The sequence below is a fragment of the Thamnophis elegans genome, chromosome 5 (assembly GCF_009769535.1).
Source record: "Thamnophis elegans isolate rThaEle1 chromosome 5, rThaEle1.pri, whole genome shotgun sequence".
NCBI classification, from domain to species: domain Eukaryota; kingdom Metazoa; phylum Chordata; class Lepidosauria; order Squamata; family Colubridae; genus Thamnophis; species Thamnophis elegans.
Window position 1 is genome coordinate 25,741,591 of NC_045545.1, and position 19,021 is coordinate 25,760,611.

The following is a 19,021-nucleotide window of genomic DNA, read 5'->3' on the forward strand; positions in this document are numbered from 1 at the left end:
AAGGATATGGCATAAAGAGGTGATTAGAAGAGATTCTTTCTTCTTCTTTCTACAATTTTTCTTTTTATATGTTTTTATTCTAGGAAAAGTGTATTTGTTCTATGTGTATAATATAATCTTTAATAAAATTATTACCAAAAAAGGGAAGATTTATTCATAGGATTTTTGCAGTGACCTAGGAGTTTTATGTATGAAGAATTGATGCATTTCAGTTGACACATACCATTAATAGTTAGGAATATTGTTTTTGTAAAGAGTATATTGAGCAATGAAATCCATCCCTTTGTTAAATGAAATGGTTGCTCACAATTGTTTTTTGTGTCCCCTTTACTGTAAAGTCTTCAACAATGAACCTTTTGCATTTCAACAATGAATCATTTCCTCCATCCTCTTCCTGTCAGCCCCTATACCAATCTTCTAGGCATTTTTTTGCATACATATCTTAACATCTGTTTCTGTTCTCCTCACAAAGGTTCTTTCTCATCTCTGCTACTCACCTATGTTACAAAACACAACTAATGACAAAACGGCTTGAGTAACCCATGCTCGACCAGCAAACATCCATTATAAAAATGTTTAATGGTATCTCTCTGCTTGATGCTGTAAATGTACAGGACAGGCCCTGTAATTGAACAAAGCAATATTTTCCTCCCCAACAGAACACATACCTTGAATGTTTACTTTGGAGATGGGTAGCTGACTTGCTGCTGGAGACCTCCTGTAGAGGAATGAATTGAAGTTTATTATATGGCTGCACTGGGATTCAGAGACACCTGTGAATACAATGCAGGGTTTTTTCCCCCTTATTAATATAGATTAAGCACTGACTCTATAAGAGTAATGGGTAGCTGAATGGAGGATATGCCACATAGTATCTTCCATTCAAATTTGTAAACGTGTAAGTTTAACATCATCTGCTAGTGAGGTGATTCATCCATGCTAGTTTTTCCCAACTTTGGCAATTTTAAGGGGTGTGGACTTTGACTCTGGGAAAGCCACAATCAGCTTTGGAGTCCATGTTTCTTAAAGTTGAGAAGTGCTTCTGCATGCAGTCTAAAGCAGCTAAGTGCATCTTTTTATGTGGAGGAACCTTCAAACATTGGCCTATCCATCTGGCAAGTCAATGCCTACAAGTTGCTTGCCTCAAAAAGCAGCTGTCACCCAGATTCAGTGTCAAGAGCTTCCATACTGCTTGTTTAGGAATGTAAAATCATACTGCACATTCTCACGACTAAGAGGAAATGTGAAGGGGACGGGTGCATCTGCATTAAAGTACTCTGATCAGTCGATACAAACCGATGGTAGTACTTTTAAACATGTAAATATCATCCTTCTGATTTTGCCCTCATGAGATTTCACAAGGAAGAAAAACCTTCTTTCCTCAAATAAATATTAAGTAAATTGGACAGCTAAATAGCAGATCTGGACAATGGACAGTGAAAAGTAATAAATATTTTATAAATACTTCCATTTAAAATTGTGACAGGCTTGGAACAGGTGCTTTTACAGGCCGCAAAGCACTTCTGGCTATCACACCAACTTCCCCCCAATCACGTGACCGCATTTTAGGTGCTTGACAACCACTTTGCCTTCATGTGACTGCAATTTGTAATTTTCTGGCAAAAATGTCTGTTCAGAAGAATGAATTTGCACTAACAACTGTGGTGTTTGCTTAATGACTATAGATTCGATTAATGAACACAGTGGCTCGTTTAACAACTGCTGCAAAAATGCTGTAAAATTGGTTCCAGTCACATGAGGATAACTGTAAATCTTAAGGAGGCTTCCCCAAATGCTGTACCAGATGTTTGTACAATTGCTGTTATACTTGACCATTGACAGGGCACTTTCAAAATCTGTCAATTAACAGATAGTGAAAATTGCAGTACAAATATTATCATTTTTGAAGAATTTATTTTTTTTCATAATTCATTCCAATATGTGATTTTCAAAAATAGGACACATGCACACACAAAATATATTAGGAAAAAAACTATTTTTAAAATAGATGTTAAACACAATAAATATATTAGGAAAAAATGTGAATGATATACATATGATTTTTCATTAAGAATTTGTCTTTGTAAAGAAACCAGAAGTTGTTGCACCTAAGAGAGAGAATAAACTAACAATAGAAAAAATGAAAAACCAAGATGAACCAAATTGACATTCCTACATGAGGACCAAAGCCATAATTATCCTTCTGCAATTCAAATCTAAACTCAAAATGACTGCTTTGCGGATTAGCTTGTATTTCAATCCAATGAATATTTGGATTGTAACTTCCACTGATTTTAAACAGGACCTACTTCTGAATAGATAATTCATAGTATTACAATCTTAAGGTCTGATTACATTTAATTAAAAAGAAAAATGAAAAAAGTAGCTTACTTGTTTGATGTTCCCTGCAGATTAGTCAGTACTGTAAAATTATTTCTTACACTTCTCAAACTTGCCAAGACCTATTAAAATGTAAAATGTACACTGAATAACATAATATATTGGAAGAACTCAAAATGTAGAATTATATAAATATGCAGATGTTCTTGGAAGTCCCACAAATGTCAGAAGAGAATTAAGAAAAAATATTTTTTTTAAAAAACAAATTGGTTTCAGTTTTTAAAATTATGCTTAAATCCATAAAGTAACAAGGACTTATATTATTCAAATTGATTAAACAATCATATATCACAACCCCTCATATTCCTGTAATACTAAAGCTCGGTTGCAAAAATCTGGAAAATTACTAAATGGCAGCAAAGAGATAATAAAAATTCTAATTCTTTGCTTCTACCTAATGGCCATATAGACTTTTGGCAGTCCAGATTTATATTATATTTAACTAAATTTTATATTCATATGTTTGAAAATAAAAAAAATATCACAGTCTATTTATTACCAATAATAGTTTGAAGGTATACAATAGACAGTAACTGGAAAAGAGAATAAAAGTTTATTGTGTGACTATAAAAAGTTGTTAATAGCTTAACAGTTAAAACAGGACTATAGGCCATAGAATTACTGAAATCTTGAAAACAGCAGCAATGCCGCAAAACACAAAGAAACTTAATTGCTTTGGCAACATCACAAAAATAATCTATTGCTTGTATTATTTTCTCCTGAAATAAATTAGTTTTTCTATTTCCAACTCTGGCATTTATAAATTGTGCATTGTTATTGGGACTATTAGCCACAGTAAAGCGATAAAGACGGGCAGTTTGGTTTAGTGGTTAAGGCAGTGGTTAAGGCAGTGGTTCCCAAACTTGGCAACTTTAAGACTTGTGGACTTCAACTCCCTGCTGGCTGGAGAATTCTGGGAGTTGAAGTCCACAAGTCTTAAAGTTGCCAAGTTTGGGAACCACTGGGTTAAGGCACCAGGCTAGATACAGGAAGACTATGAGTTCTAGTCCCACCTTAGGCATGAAAGCCAGTTGGGTGACTTTGGGCCAGTCCCTCTCTCGGCAAATTCACTTCATAAGGTTGTTGTTATGGGGAAAATAGAAGTTGAGTTGGATATGTTCACCGCCCTGAGTTATTTGTAAAAACAATGAAGGTAAGATACAAATAAGTAAATAAAATAAAATTTTAAAATCCATATTTAGGCTTTAGGCTTTTAGTATGGTACTTCTATAGGAAAAGTATACGATGAGCAGCAAAATGCAAGTAAATTTAGCATAACATAGCTGGCAAGATTAAGGAAGCAAAGATTTACACAGATTTCAGTAAAATAAATTTAATGCTAATCTGTAGTAAATACAGAACCTGGAAATTGAAATAGGAATGTCCAGGTCTTTTATTGTGAGGTCATAAGAAAGTTGTCTTTCTGAATATTTTGAATGCTTTTTACCAGATCTTTCCTTGTGACATTATGAGATAATCTGACATTTAAATTACTGGTAGTTGCTCTTAAAAGCATAAAACAACTGTAGCAGTTTATTAGGTAAGTTTTCAAATAGGGTTTTAGAGAACGAGTGGAGCATTTAAAGCCTTTGAGTTCTAATGTGCCTAGGGGAACTGAGAAGGACTACGTGGGAAGGTGTGATGAGTGTAGGGATCCTGAGGCCAGGTCTAAGTAAAACAACAAACAGTATTTACACATTCAGTTTGGTTTTCAAATGTTTTAATTCAATCTTGTTAGTGATAGAAACTGTATTACAATATTTGGAACATACCTGTGCAAATGGTGTCACTATCAGGTCATCTCCATGTCTAATAAAAATGTAAACAAAAAGGACCATGTGTTTTAGACAATTTTGAAAAATAACTGTGTAACTAAGAATCATCACAATATCTTGTTCTAAGACTTTGGCTAAGTTTAAGTTAATGGCTGTAACTTTCATGTCCATGCACAAATTAAGATTATATAGAACCAAACTCGTGAATAGTGATTTTAAATTAGAATGGGAAATGAAGTCATTTATTGCTCTATAGTTTTTCTCTCTGTTGGAGCGGGATTCTACCTTGTGCATCCTGTTCAGGAGTCTACCTTGTGCATTCTGACTTATTTTTATAATTGATTCAAAAGAGTTTCTTCATTTGATCCCATATACATTTTCCAGAGCATATGTATTAGAAATGGCAACTTTCAGTATACGGGTTAGAGATGCCTTTCTATTTTTAAAAAAATTATAAATATTCAGCATGTTATGCATTTTAGTAGATCTATGCACATTTTAAAAATGATTTTAAGAGGTACCTCAGAAAGTATGAGAATGGGCATTCAGTACCTTTTTTATGTAGGCATTTCTTTTTTCAGCTTTCCACATGAAAAGCCATTGCTGCCTTAGTGAATTTATTGATTATAGCAGCTACCTCTTTCAACTGGGTCCTTAAAGCAGCCATGTCTTTATTCAAGCTTGTTTGAGGTCTGAAAAAAACATAGCTGCCTTAAAGAGATGTGGGGTTCTATGATGGAAGATAGTGAGGAACTTGATTCCCAGGAGGAAGGGGTGATTTCCACAGAAGGAAGAGGAAGAGGCAACTCACCTCAGCCCAGATTTTATGTGTGAGAGAAAGTGGTTGAAACAGCCCCTTCCTGATAGTTTACAGACTATATTGTAGATGCAGATAGTAGAGTTTGCAAGATTTTGTCTATAGCAATAAAGAACTCAGCTTGGAAAGATTGCCACATGTCATTCTTGGTTTTGGGCAAATGCAATTTCTGTCCATTTTAAAGTATCCCTTGCAAATTATTTTTAAGCATGCACAATCCTAATATTTAAAATGTATGGATAAATTGTATATCAAGTTAAACCATGAAGTTTTGGAATTGTTTGCCTTTAATATTGAAATATTTTCTGTCTAAATGTCCTACTTAATTACAAAGTGAGTCCAGTGAATCATTTTAATATATGTTGCTGATTTGAAATGCTTTTTACTTTTTAAAAAATATATTATTATAATAAAGTGATAGTCTAAACCCAGGCTCAAACTCCCTATAGGCACATAAGCCACCTGGGTGACCTTAGGCAAGTTGTTCCTCTCAGTTCATACCAATATTGGTCTGTATAACAAGCCATTGAAAAATAAAACACCTAACTGAATCATGCATTGATGATATTGCACGAAGAATTACAATGAATGCAATATGAAATGAGAAGATCCAGTAATCACGTGGCACAAACTTTTTGAATAACAATAGCCTTGTTAAAAAACTTTTTTTTCCAAAAATCACTCTGGTAGTTTTCTATTTTATTTGGCCATAAATAATTGCTGCTAATCTAAATGGTTCTCTAATCAGAATGTATATCCAAAGAAATGAAATAAATCCAAGCAGACATTATCATTTTTTTCTTGTAATGTAAGGCAATAAAGACTAGGAAATTCCAGTTAGGTTTATATACTAACTCTCATTTGGAAAAAGGGCATAACATTATGAGAAAAGGCCAGCTTTGGATTTCCTGGCTTTTGTTGACATACCCTGCTTTTAATGCTGTTTAAACACAGACAATTTGTCTGGATTTTCAATATGGAAAATTAGATAATAAGTATGCAAGAAATAAAAATAAACAGGTGTTCCTCATGTAAATTGTGATTATTCAAGCCCACCATTACCACTGTTGTTCCAGAAGTTAAGAGTGCAACAGAATGTTGCTCTATATACTTAGTTTCTAAGTTGTCCAGAATTCCAGCTTCCCAATCATTCCACTCCTTGTTCTCCCAAGTCCTGATGATCACTAAAAACTCATTCTTTATAGGGTTGTGGTTTTGGCAAGCAGAAGGAGAATGTTCCCTTGGATTCCACAGAATATTCAAACATTTTTCTTTTCTTTTTCAAGTTGGCATATTCTGTTCCCTCTGTTGTTACGCTTCAGACCTGATGATATGGAGGTACTGAATTTTTTACTAGAAAGAGGTTGCTGCTGTTTCCCTGATGATGATATCATGGAGCTGATAGCAACAACCACCCACATGATGATTAGACACAAATACTTTTTTGATATTATCAGCTTGAAAACTGGTTTCACTTTTCTGAGAAAATTCTTCCTTTAAGAAGTGGCCCCAGGATTATTCTAGATCAACCTTTTCCAATTTGTTGCCTTCAGATCTGTTGAAATTATAATTACAGTCTGCTCAATAGAAATTCTAGGATATAATAGATCTACTTACTGTTCACTTGGAACAGAAGAATTCCGTGACATGGTCTTTGGTGACAGGTCATAGTCACTGTCTGATCGATAAAGAAATGATTCTCTACGCTGGCTGTGCCCTGGAAATGTGGTGTGAAGCACAAGCCCTGAAGAAGAGCCGGCCTGAGGATCAAGTGGGCTACGACCAGGTGAAGGGCCATTTTCGACATCAAAGCTGTGAACAAGAAATTCATGAATATGACCAACATTGCATATTTATCATCTTAATTATGACTTCATTTTATATTTTCAAAGTTAAAAATTACAATATCATTAATTCCCGCTTATCACAACTGGAAAACAGTAGGCAAACACATAATCAGAATAATATTTTTGAAAGCTGACTGCCTTTATATTCTTAAAGGCATTTGCTATTGTTTAGTTTTTGTTTGCCAGTATCTTGAATCTTTAATGATTCCCAGAATCCATTTTCCAAGCATAGTTCTTAGGATCCTAAGAGATACTGAGAAATACAAGCATCTATTTATGAAATTAATGTCACTTTTGAGTATCCCTTAAAAGTATTGATTATAATTGTGTGTTGGGGGGGGAGAAATGAGATAGCAATTAGTATTATAGAGATCTACAGTACAAAGAAAACTATGGACTTGAAAATTTATTTCCTAAAACAGTTGTTAAAAAAATAAAAGCATGTCTATTTTTGGCACTTATCTATAAGAACCCCGATTTCAAGTAATTTAAAGTTACTGAGGCATTATAGGATATTTATAAACAATCCCATAAAGTGCAACCAGTTCTTTGTCTACAATATGGAACAAAACTATATGGCTAGAAATTTGGGGGGGGGATCAGTATATGTACTTATACTGAAAAAAGTGGTGCAAATAGAAAAAAAAACCATTCATTTCTTAAACCAGAAAATATTTGTTTAAAATTTTACAAAGATTGATCCATAGATGTAGAAAGACAAGCCAGAGGAACAGGGACATTTCTGAAAAGGCAGAGTCCTGAAATCAGGTAGTTAATATAAAATGGATAACAAAAAAGGAAGAGAATAAAAGGAGATTCATATTTGCTTCACTGACAACAGTCAAAACCTTTCATCATGTAGGTCATGGCAGAATATAATCCATGTAAAGATTAACAGATATACCAGAAAACTTGATTTATTTTCCTCAGAAATCTTATAAGGAAGAAGTTATTGAAAGAACGGAATCTGTAATAACAAAGTGGTTGTACAAAAAGTATTGTAGTTAAACAACTCTATTCTTTTCAGTTTTTCTCCATCTGATCTTACTCTAATGGTTTGTGGAAATGATTTTGGAAGACAGGAGAAGAGCGCCAGATTGGACAAAAATGAACTGAGTTTGCAAAAGAAATGTGTGTGTGTGGGGGGGGGGAATGGCAAAAGTCTCAGAAGGAACCACCTCTAGTTTCTTGGACTAAAGTGGGAGGAAAGAAAGAGAATTACGTTCCATTAATCTTATAGTACAGATAGATTTAGTACGCTAGGTGTGCTTCTTGTCTGGACTGCCTTGCAAAGCTGACATCAATCTTGCAAGTCTGAAAAATTATCAATAATTAAGTAATTCAGGTTTTATATTTCATAGATTTTATCATCAAGAATAACCTCTGGCAGCTTTTATAATTGCAATAGCAAACATATGGCTCATCAGCTTTCTTCCATTCACTGTTAAGTCTAGCAATTAAAAAATATATATTTCTGCAGATAAATTGCCCAACTGAACAATATATAGTATTTACTATCTTCTCTTACAAATTGTATATAATGATAGCTAAGGAATTTTGAAACAAAATGAATCATGAATCCTCTTTCCAACCTATTTCTTTTATAGGAAGGATTTTATTTATGAAGTAGTTTCATCAGTTCTCACCTAGAGAATGAAATACTCCCTGCAGTGTAGATTTAGAATACAGAACATTACCTAAATATATGCCTCTCATACTCATATCCTTCCTGCTCTGAGTCAAATACAATGCAAATCAGTAGGACCTTCCAGATCTTTGAAAGAATTCCTACTTTGTTGACTCAAGTGTAGCCTTTCTTTGAAACTATTCCAAAATAGTTTCTATGCAATGCAGTGGAGCAGCTGCTTCACTCCACTCAGTAATACAGCATTTGCATAGTTATCCTCCTTTCTCTAATTTCTCATCTTTACTTCCACCCCTCCTGAGTTAAATTTTCTATAGAAAATTTGGCCATAGATGCGTTAAAATATAATTTATACAAGGATAATTTGGTCCTTTAAGAATTAATGTGTGCTTGTGAAAGGCCCTGAACATGAAAGACAAAGAAAATAGATTCCTCTGAATTACAGATTTGGACAGGAATATAAACTGTAAGAAGAACTAATCAATCAATTCTCATCCAAATAAAGTCTGACTTGCTGCCTTGGCACAATGAACAAACCTAAAAATTCTTTGAACATGTAGTGTAACCAGACAATGGATTAGAAAAATGGATTACTCTATGATGGAAGTAGAAGAAAATGGACAAGATGGATTGACTGGATCAAAAAGGTTACTAGAATGCCCCCAGAAATTTGCAAGAGAAAAGAACAAGATGATGTGCAGTTTTTTTTCTGGGCAACTCCCAAGAGTCGACATTAGGACATCTAGCTTGCAAACTAATTATATTAGTCTGGCCTTATAGCATTATAAATATGTAAAAAAAATTAGCAGAAATCAGATCACATGTCTTTGGATCAAGTCCATCATTCTGTCCTCAATACTATCTTAGATTTCTCTCATATTAACAAAAGTTTTATAAATCACCTATGGTGTTTTCAGATCCTGAAATTAAAATTTAAGGTCTTACATGCACAGAATATATAATGTTCACTGAACTATAATCTTTTTCAGTGTCCATGATTTAGTCAATGCTGTGCAAATTTTTGACATTAAACATATCCATCATAATGAAACCGAATTTCATTTATGGCTGATTGACTCTACATCAGGGGTGTCAAACTGGCGGCCTGTGGGCCAGATGCAACCCACACAGGCCACACCCACCCCAGCTCTGCAAAGGGAAAATGTTGTGATATGTCACATGACAGCAATGTGACATGGCGAGTTTGTCACTCATGCTCTACATTAATGGAAAAGCATTAGATGCCCGTAAACCACTGAGAAAAAGAAACTTTTCTGATACCTCTAAAAATACAGAACAAGAACAAAATAGCCGCTAAATCATGTATTAAAAGTTTGCTATTTTGACAGCTTCTGGTCACTGAAGTAGAAAAACATCTGGAGGGTACCAGCATAGGAAGGCTGACATACACTAACAATGTTATTAACTCAGCTCAGCACTCACTTAGAACAGAGATACAGTGCAAAAGCTGTCACATTCCAGATGGTGCTGAGTTATGATTCCCAGCATCTGTGCAGCTGGAGATGTTTGGAGTTACAGTTCATCTGGAGTACCGTTGATTACTTGGAAATCGTTCCAATGAGTTTGTTGTGAGCACTACATTTGTCACTGATTATTCAACATGGCGATGAGTAGCTAAATTCTGGTAATCTGAACAATTTAAGAATTCAGCAGATTTATCAAAACAGGAAAAACAGCTATTATACATCATGCATTCATGCATTCAAAACACACTATATAAAACAGATGTTCTGGAGTAATGTAATAAATCCTTACACTCAAGAGATAAGGATTCTATTTTCTTTTTTTCTCTTGTAAACATCAAGGTACTCCACAATGATTCCACATGTAATGTAAAGTCAACTCACAAAGGTCATGAATTATATAATCTGTGTCAGACACATACATGTCAATTGTCTCCCTTCCTCCTTACACCCAGGATTATACTTATTCAATATCAAAATCAGATTCAAACTAGGAATTTAAATAATAACAATGGCTCTGAGCTGAACTGAAATTGCTAATGCTTGACTTCTTAATAACATCTCTCTTTTTGCTGCTTATATAATAAGGTCTGAGAAGGTGTGTTTGTTTGCTTATTTATTTATTCTCTTGTCAATGATGCTTCTTTACATAGCTGGTTTTGCCGGTTTCAAATTTAGTTGTTCTTTGCTGGCCATTACTCTTCATTCAACATCACATTAAGTTACAAAATTTCAACTATATGATAATGCTTGCAGATGATTAATTCTAACAATTATTCACGTTTAATTACTATAATTATAATATTTTAAGAACCTCAACTGAATTTCATATCAATCTTCACAAAATTCATTCCTAGCAAGAGAAATCTGAATCTACTTTGTTCAGAGAATGGGTGAATGACATCTGAAATCTAATTTGAGCCCAACAGAGAATGTTTTCACAGCTGCAGAACTCTGAACTTAGCTTCCACTTCATCTCCCAAGAAATGTTAGAGAATGAAGTTTTTCCAAAACTATCTCCATAACATTTCTTGAGATATAGGGCAGAAACTGGGTTTCACTGTAATCCTTATGGCAGTAGAAAGTGTGAAAAATTATTCATTATTTAGCTTTCTCTCCAGAATTTTAGTAATCCTCTTGAGTATGAGGGCTTATATCCATGATTTTCTAATAAAGCTTATGATATATCCAGCTTCAGTTTTTCTATAAGTAGAGGTATGGTTATTTAAAGCTAAAGTTTCTATTACATACATACATACATACATACATACATACATACATACATACATACATAAGATTCATATGCTACATCAACCCACTTAGCTTTTCTGTTACACTGCTCTCGTTGCAGCCAATTCTGTAGTAATATTATTTGTAGAGGGTATGGGAAAATTTATCTTTATATATGACCACACAGTATGAGCACAAAACTCCTTATGGTTTTTGTTATAATTCTTAATAGCCAATTTTGAAAGAACTTCAGAGTACTTAAAAAGAGTCTTTGAAGCTTCCACAAACATTTATTTTGGAAGAGATTAAGTTGTATGGCAAATAATTTGATTAGTACAAAACAAATTGTTTTCCTTTTTGTTTTGAACATAAACATACAGCCATATTGTACATTTTATTAATCCCAATGCATTTGTTTGGAATTATTTTCCTCTTTCAAGTCTCAGAAAGAATGTATTGAAATGACAGATAACAATTTGAATAATGTATTTTTATGGCCAATCTCAGCTATTGTTACAGTTCCTTCTTCACTTGAAATAGTAAGTAATAATTGACCAAGCTTTCATTAGAGTCATTCCAATTACAATGAACTCAGCCATATTTTCCAAGTGATAATTTCCATTATCATTCAGGTAAACATTTCCATCTTTTAAGTCATCCATCAAGTTATTCTGATCCCTGGCTAGATATTTGTGATCATTTTTCTAATAAAAATACTACTTTCTCTTCATTATGAAAGAAAATAAAGTTATTTTATAAACCTAGTATTAGAGAAAGAATATGGGGGGGGGGAGAGATTCAACCTGATAGGTACAAAATAAAAGGGATATGTAGATGTGATTTCAGAAAACAAAGAATGTATCATGATGACGATGCTCAATCATATATCATTCTAGCCTGGACTGAAGATGCTGTGAAATTTTCTGGCTCAACATCTGGAGCCTATGAGGTGCTAGATCAAGGATGTCAAACCACTGCCCACGGGCCAGATGTGTCACACACTAGCCATGCCCACATCCGGTTTAGCGAAGGGGGGGAAAGTTGTTGTTGTTGTTGTTGTTATTATTATTATTTATTTGTCTTGTATGCCACCCACTCCCGGAGGACTCCGGGCGGCTCACAAAAGACAAGGGAAAGGGGGGAACAAGACAAAGACAACATATTAAAAACAAAACCAACATTCACAATTTCTATGGAGGTAGATGCTTTTCAGCTCCCCCAGTCTGCTGGAACAGCCAGGACTTGGTGGCTTTGCAGAAGGCTGGGAGGGTAGTAAGGATCCGGATCTCAACAGGGAGCTCGTTCCAGAGGGCCGGAGCTGCAACAGATACATCACGTGACAACGCCATGATGATGCAAGTTTGACACCTCTGGGCTAGTTGGTTGAAATTTGCTTAGATTAAATTTCCATGATGGAATTGGTGTTCAGAAGTGATGAATCTGGATTCATACTATTCCTTTGTTTAAAAGGTGCAGATCAGTGTCCTTCTTGACTCATAGTTCATACTCAAAACAGCAGGTGAGTGCCAGGCATTTCTTGGTTTGCAAAAACATCATGAATTGCAATTCACATGATGATCACCTTATACTTGTAATGTGCTACACTTCATAGATGGGTTCCTACCAGTTTGGCCGAACCGGTAGTGGTAAGCCGGCCTGGGTTATAGAACCGGCAGTGACCCAGGCTGACCATGTCTCTGAACCGCCGCCATCTTGTTTTGGAGTTCTGCGCATGTGCAGAACAATTTCTAATGAACTGCACACATCCAGTGCGTGTGTGCGAAGCGAGCACATGAGCAAACCAGCAATTACACTGGCTAGAACCCACCCCTGCTACACATGTAATGTGCCCTTGAAAACTGCAATTGGTCCAATTGGCTTGACTACCAATTGGGAGGATTGGGTTTAGTTGTGTTACGCCTTTTTTTGGTTGCTGCATTAGCTGCTAATAATTTCCAGGACCAGTTCAAAATGAAGGACATCACCTATTGAAGTCTTACTTATCTTGGCACCATGAGACTTAACATCTCTTTTCCTACCCAAATTTAGCTCAATGCTCATGCATACATCCCTTGAGGAGCTACTTAAAATTGTCACTCTTCAGGAGGAGAGAAAAGTAGGGACATAGAGACTTGTCCTAGGTCTATATGTCCTATGTATAATATGGCCCCTCATTCCTGAATTGAAGGCCCATATTATAGACTCCACTCTGGTTATCTTTAAGGTTTTTGAAAACTACATTCTTCCAATGATACGGAATGACTTGTAGAACTATTGCTGGCTTATTGTTTTGTTTTATTTTTGTTAGTTTATTGCTTTATTTTATTTTTTAAACTGTATTTTATTTGTTTGCAAACTTTTCTGAGTCCTTGGAAGTGAGCAATATATGAGTGCGTAAACAATTACAAAATATGGATACAGCTCCTTGCTTAGAAAGATAATCCCTGAGCAGGCCCTTTAGAGGAAAAAAATCTGTTGACCAATTGATTCGGAATTAGTGCCATATCGAAGTGAGGGAAACTGAGCTACTACTTTACTTTGGGCAAATTTATTTTGAAATATGTTCTTAACAGCAGTTTGCTTGGTTTTATTTCATTGCCAAATTAAGACATAATTATTACCATAGGTTTACTATGTCTGACCTACAAAAATTTAGACAAGTACAAAGAAGCAGCTAAGAAGTAGAGAAAACTTTAATTTTGGAGTTTTGTAACCCAAGCATTCATTCATTCATCCATCCATCTCAACTATACCCACTCCACTCAGATTTTTAGAGGTTTACAGTAACTGAAAGCAAACAAAAGAAAAGTTGAAACATGATAGGTCTATCCAGCCACGTAAGTTTTATTGACCATAGCAACATTTTATTTGTTGCTTATTTGTGAGTTATTATTACTCACTTACATGCATTTTATTGATTGTATTCCTTAAGAATATGTTAGAAATATTGCTATTAATAGGGTTTTTATAACTGAATCAATATTGCTTCACAGTGCATTGTGTGTGGGAACTTTATTAAATGATGTGGCAGGGAGATCCACAATTGTGAACTTTAAAATACAGGGAGATATAGCTGCATAACTTTCTCACACAGACTATCTATAATAAATAATTAAGAGAGTTTAAGAGAATGGATAATAACAGTTATAACTGAGTAAATATGAGCAAATGAAGTTGCACATAAAAATGTTTATCTTAGTCATTTTATTTTGACTAGGGTAAAAAAAATGCTATTAAACCATATAACAATACGTGCAAAATTGTAAGTTAAGGTTTAAGCATTTAGGGTACAAAAATTAACATATAAAGTATCACACAATTTACATAAGGAAATGATTATTTAGCATAATAGAATAGTAAAATGATCAATTTGATATATATATATTCTCAACCTTTTCTTCACCATGGACCCCCTTTAAATGCCTTTTGTGGTGATGGATCATGGCCATGGACCCTGAAGACTTAAGATTTAAATCTTATCATTTCTTTAAGCCTCCACAATCCCCCTGTGATGACATTGCAGCTCCCCAGGGGTCTGCAAACCACTGAGATAGAGAACCACCGAGATAGACTAATAGTAGAAATTTAAATTAGAAAGAATCTGTGTGGACCGGATGGTTGGTCATGGTTGAATTACTAACTTCCGGTACACATCAGCATAGAGGGAGCAATATTCTTCACTGCATGAACACAAATCTCTACTCAAAAGGGATGTTCTAGGATGTCCCTTCCAATAACTGCTGTTGTGTAGGTATTGAATGTAGCCAAGAACAAAGTCCTTCAAATTTATGGGTTCTTATGCAACTGAGGTATCTGGCTGGGTGTAAAGAACTGAATTTTTGTTTATGTAAGACTAAGTCCCAGAGATGAATAAATCAATTGGCTGAACTTCTCTGCCAGGAGTCAGGTCAAAAGGGTCCTTGGTGAGGACGTGGAAGACATTGAAGAGCTTTGGACTTCATTTAAGTGGGAAATGAGTTCATTCTTAAATATAGAGGGAATAGGTACCTCATCTGCCTTCTGAGTAAAAAAAGAGAGTGACTGCAGTCCAGCTAATCAATCTTCCTTCTCAGTTACCAGGAGTCAGTGCTGAAGTTTTGTGAGCTCGCTTCTTTACCAACTCCACTTGTTGGAGTCTGATTCTCATGCTTTAATAGTGGAAAGAGGTGTCTTTAAAAACTGTAATGGGGATTATTTCAAATTTGTTCAGAAAGTCCTTAATTTGGATTAATACGAAAGCATAGAGGGTGGATTTAATGTTAAAGCATTAATCTAATATATTGGGGGCTGAAGAGGCGAGCCAGTCCTAATCTAATAAATTCCATTGGAGCATTGGGCAGTGAAGAATCTATGAGATGGAGTGCATTGCAGCCTTCTTTGTCTGACATTTGCCAACATTAATTTGGTTATTAGCAATCAAAATCCTGAGCCTGTGTGGTTGTAAGAACCATGCATTGTTTGAGCTGGTAAAAGTGAAAACTTAAATGTCAAGGGATTGATCAATAGCAGCATTGATTCTCAGCCCCCCACCCCCACCCTTCTCATATAGCTGGGTCTTAGTGCTCTCAGCCAGTCTTGGTCTTCATGTGACCAGGTTCTCTGGTCCAAGAGTCACTGGTCCAGAAGACATTTTAGCTCATTCATCTTGTTACTAGCTGTCAGCAGCTTGTCACAGATTGAGATTACCATCTGAGATGTTAACAGACAGATCATAGTTAGCAGCTCCACATCAGCTTCGGTGCAGGGGTGGTGGTGTTCAGATCTTTTTTTCTTTTGCGGTCTCAAACTGCTCCCTTTCCTGGAGGAGTGTAAGTTCCTTGCTTTCCCAATATAACAAAGTGCTGGCTGGTGAAACAAGAATTTGACTCACCTACACAGGTATTGACAGGTAGAAAGTTTTCAATTGTAAGTTGATTAGAAGCAGCATTCTTTCTTAACCCAGAGTGTTTTTTCATTTTGGGGCGGTTAGGTTTACCCTCCTTTTTATCTCTACTATTGCCCTTTTGGAGAAATACTGTATGTTGTTAATGCTATTACGTATCTGACATCCATTGGCAGGGCAGTTTGGATTTGAACAATAATTACAAAAGTCTTAGCTTTTGCAGCCAATTAAGGAACGAGACAAATAGAAAAATCTAAAGCCTGGAAACCAGGAGCCTGTGAATTCCAGTCCTGTGTTACACATGAAAGCCAGCTGGGTGACTTTGGGCCAGTCATTCTCTCTCAGCCCAGCCTACCTCACAGAGTTGTTGTTGTGAGGAATACAGAAGGAGGAAGGAGAATGATGTATATGTGCTGCTTTGAGTTACTTATAAAGGCAGAATAAAAATCTAATAAATAAGAATAAAGGAATTGCTGCAGCTTTTATAAATGCACACTGCTCTTTTCTGTCTTGCCGCCTCCCGTCTATCTGTTCATCATAAGGACACAGGTAAAGAACCACGTGTAACGGAATCAAGTTGATGTCGATATTTATTTCCATTTTGCTTTGAATTTTTCAGATGCCCAACTCCAAAGGATGGTCTACAAAACTAGAAAAACCATAACAAAAAATAAAACCATTAAACCAAGCAGACAGCCCAGACTGAAATAATCTCATAGACCACCAAAAAAAGAGAGCCCTAGATGAATAATAAAACATCAGCCCTAGGCTGGGGTTGAAAACTGTCATGTATTTTGAAATTTTAAGTGAAAAAGTCAGCTGAAAAGTAACAAGTAGAAAAACATTTTAAGATCAACAGGAAACCAATGCTATATTGACAAGAATGAAACAAGCAGATACCAAGTAATGTAGTGACATCTACTGAAATAACACTTCTCAGCCATAGCTGGCCTTAAGCATTCAGATAGTTTGCCTTGAAATTCTTGGTTGCTTGAGTGAATGCTTCCAGCTGCAGTTCTATTATATCCCTACCTTATGCCTTAATCATTGATCTATCAAAACTACACCTTCAACAGATGATTCACTCTAGAGAATATGTCATTTTCAGTCATTTGCATTTTATAAATGTTGATCAGATCATGTTATTCAAACAGTACACAACAGGGGTGTCAAACTCACGTCATCACATTGTTGTCACGTGATGTATCATGACTTTCGCCCTCCTTCACTAAAATGGAGGTGGGCGTGGCCAGGGCATGATGCATCCAGTCCATGGGCTGCAATTTTGATAGCCTTGGTATTCAAAGTTATTCAGCTATGACATCATGATATGTTTCTAGTTTCAGGTATGCATTGGTAATCTTATCTTTAACCAGCTGTTAAGAATACAGTTAAATTGTGTCCATTTGTACATATATGGATAGTTTCTATTGTCATTAAATATTTATCATAGAACCATAAAATTGGAATGGACCTCAGAGGTCATCTAGTCTAAATCATAATATACAACTGTCCCTTTTCTCAGGCAGAGAAAGATGAATTATGATAAAGTTTCATTGATAGTCAGTCTGTAAACTTTTTGAAATTTTTTTAGCTTGGCAACTGAATCTACATCACTCCAGCACATTAATGTGAAGCTTACTTTAAACATGTAAAAACTTGTCAGTCAATCTAAAAGGACAACTGAAGTATCAGGTGAGCAGTATGGCTGAACATTTTTTAAAGGCTTTGATCCTCTTAATGGCCCACTCCCAATCACTACTGGTTTTTTTTAAAAATTGCTCTTTTTGTTGTGATGAGATTGCAGTACATCAATAATACTCCATGATTATAAATATGGTTGTTATTTTATAGTTGTAACACAGGCCAATGTGAAATTAGTAGCAGAAAAACAAAATATAAACACCTTTTTCTCTCTTCCTTTCTCCATCCTGACTCCAAAATGGGTGCAAAGTTACCATCTGCTTCCATAATGCCTCTGTGTGCGCTCTATGCATAATTGCAGATAGAATGGTAGACAAAGGGGCAGTCTTAATTCTGACTTGAGAAAAGCAGCTCACTAATCCAGCCACAGGAAATCACAATGACCTAAACACTTAAGAGATCCCTATTATTTCTACAGATGAGGGCCTATAAACCACAGTCAGCCTGTAGTTTGCTAATACCTGGTCTAAAGCTAATTAATTTAGGTCAAGTGTCCTCCTATTCACTTCTTTTGGGCTACAGGGAAAGAGCTGCAAGGGAGAGAAAATAAGGAATGATCTACAAAGTAAAAACAATTGGAATCAGCAGGACTGTCTGGGAGATATAAAATTTGATTTCTGGCAATGTTGAAATAACAAAGAAAAAGAGATAATAATATAGGATAATAGATTAGAATTCGATACTGTACTATATTGACAAAATGTTAACCACTGCTCCCACTTTTCAAAAGGTAATAGTGATATCCAAGGAAATGCTGAAAAGCTAGACATCTAGAACTCATATTTAATAAAACTGCTTGCATAAGAAACCAAAGCTTAAACTATAACTGCAGAATAACATTGATCAGCTGGTGCTTATGTTCATTACTGCTAAAGTAAAATTAATAAAGCCAGCATGCTAGTTATTTTTCCATTATTTGGTTGTTAATCAAAGTGAAGGCAGTAGGTGGCTCTGTAGCATTGCTTGTCTGTAGGGTAACTAACATGCATGAAGAAGGAAGGAAAGAAGGAAGGAAATTTAAGCAATATATTTTAGAAAATAGAGAAATAAGATGCAGTGTCAAGATAAATTATGCACTAATTAAGTCTCATATATATTTTTTCATTCAAAGTGCTTGGGTTTAAAAACCCCACCACATTTTCTAGGCACTATATAATGTAAAACATGTTATATTTCTGTAACTTTAACTGTCCAGGTGCTAAGAAAAATGATCATAGTTTTTTTTTGAGAAAACATA

The 19,021-nt window shown here is 35.3% G+C and overlaps 1 protein-coding gene across 2 annotated transcripts in view; it reads right to left on the reverse strand.

The window, feature by feature from the left end:
* Positions 1-19,021, reverse strand: part of PDE4B (phosphodiesterase 4B) — a 237,968-nt gene that overhangs the window by 57,472 nt on the left and 161,475 nt on the right. For both annotated transcript variants that reach the window (XM_032219089.1, XM_032219090.1), the window contains 4 exons: positions 6,610-6,804; positions 4,173-4,209; positions 2,392-2,462; positions 669-718 (listed from right to left, as the gene is read on the reverse strand). In XM_032219089.1, coding sequence (XP_032074980.1) covers positions 669-718; positions 2,392-2,462; positions 4,173-4,209; positions 6,610-6,804 — 353 coding nt within the window. The remainder of the gene's footprint in view (positions 1-668; positions 719-2,391; positions 2,463-4,172; positions 4,210-6,609; positions 6,805-19,021) is intronic.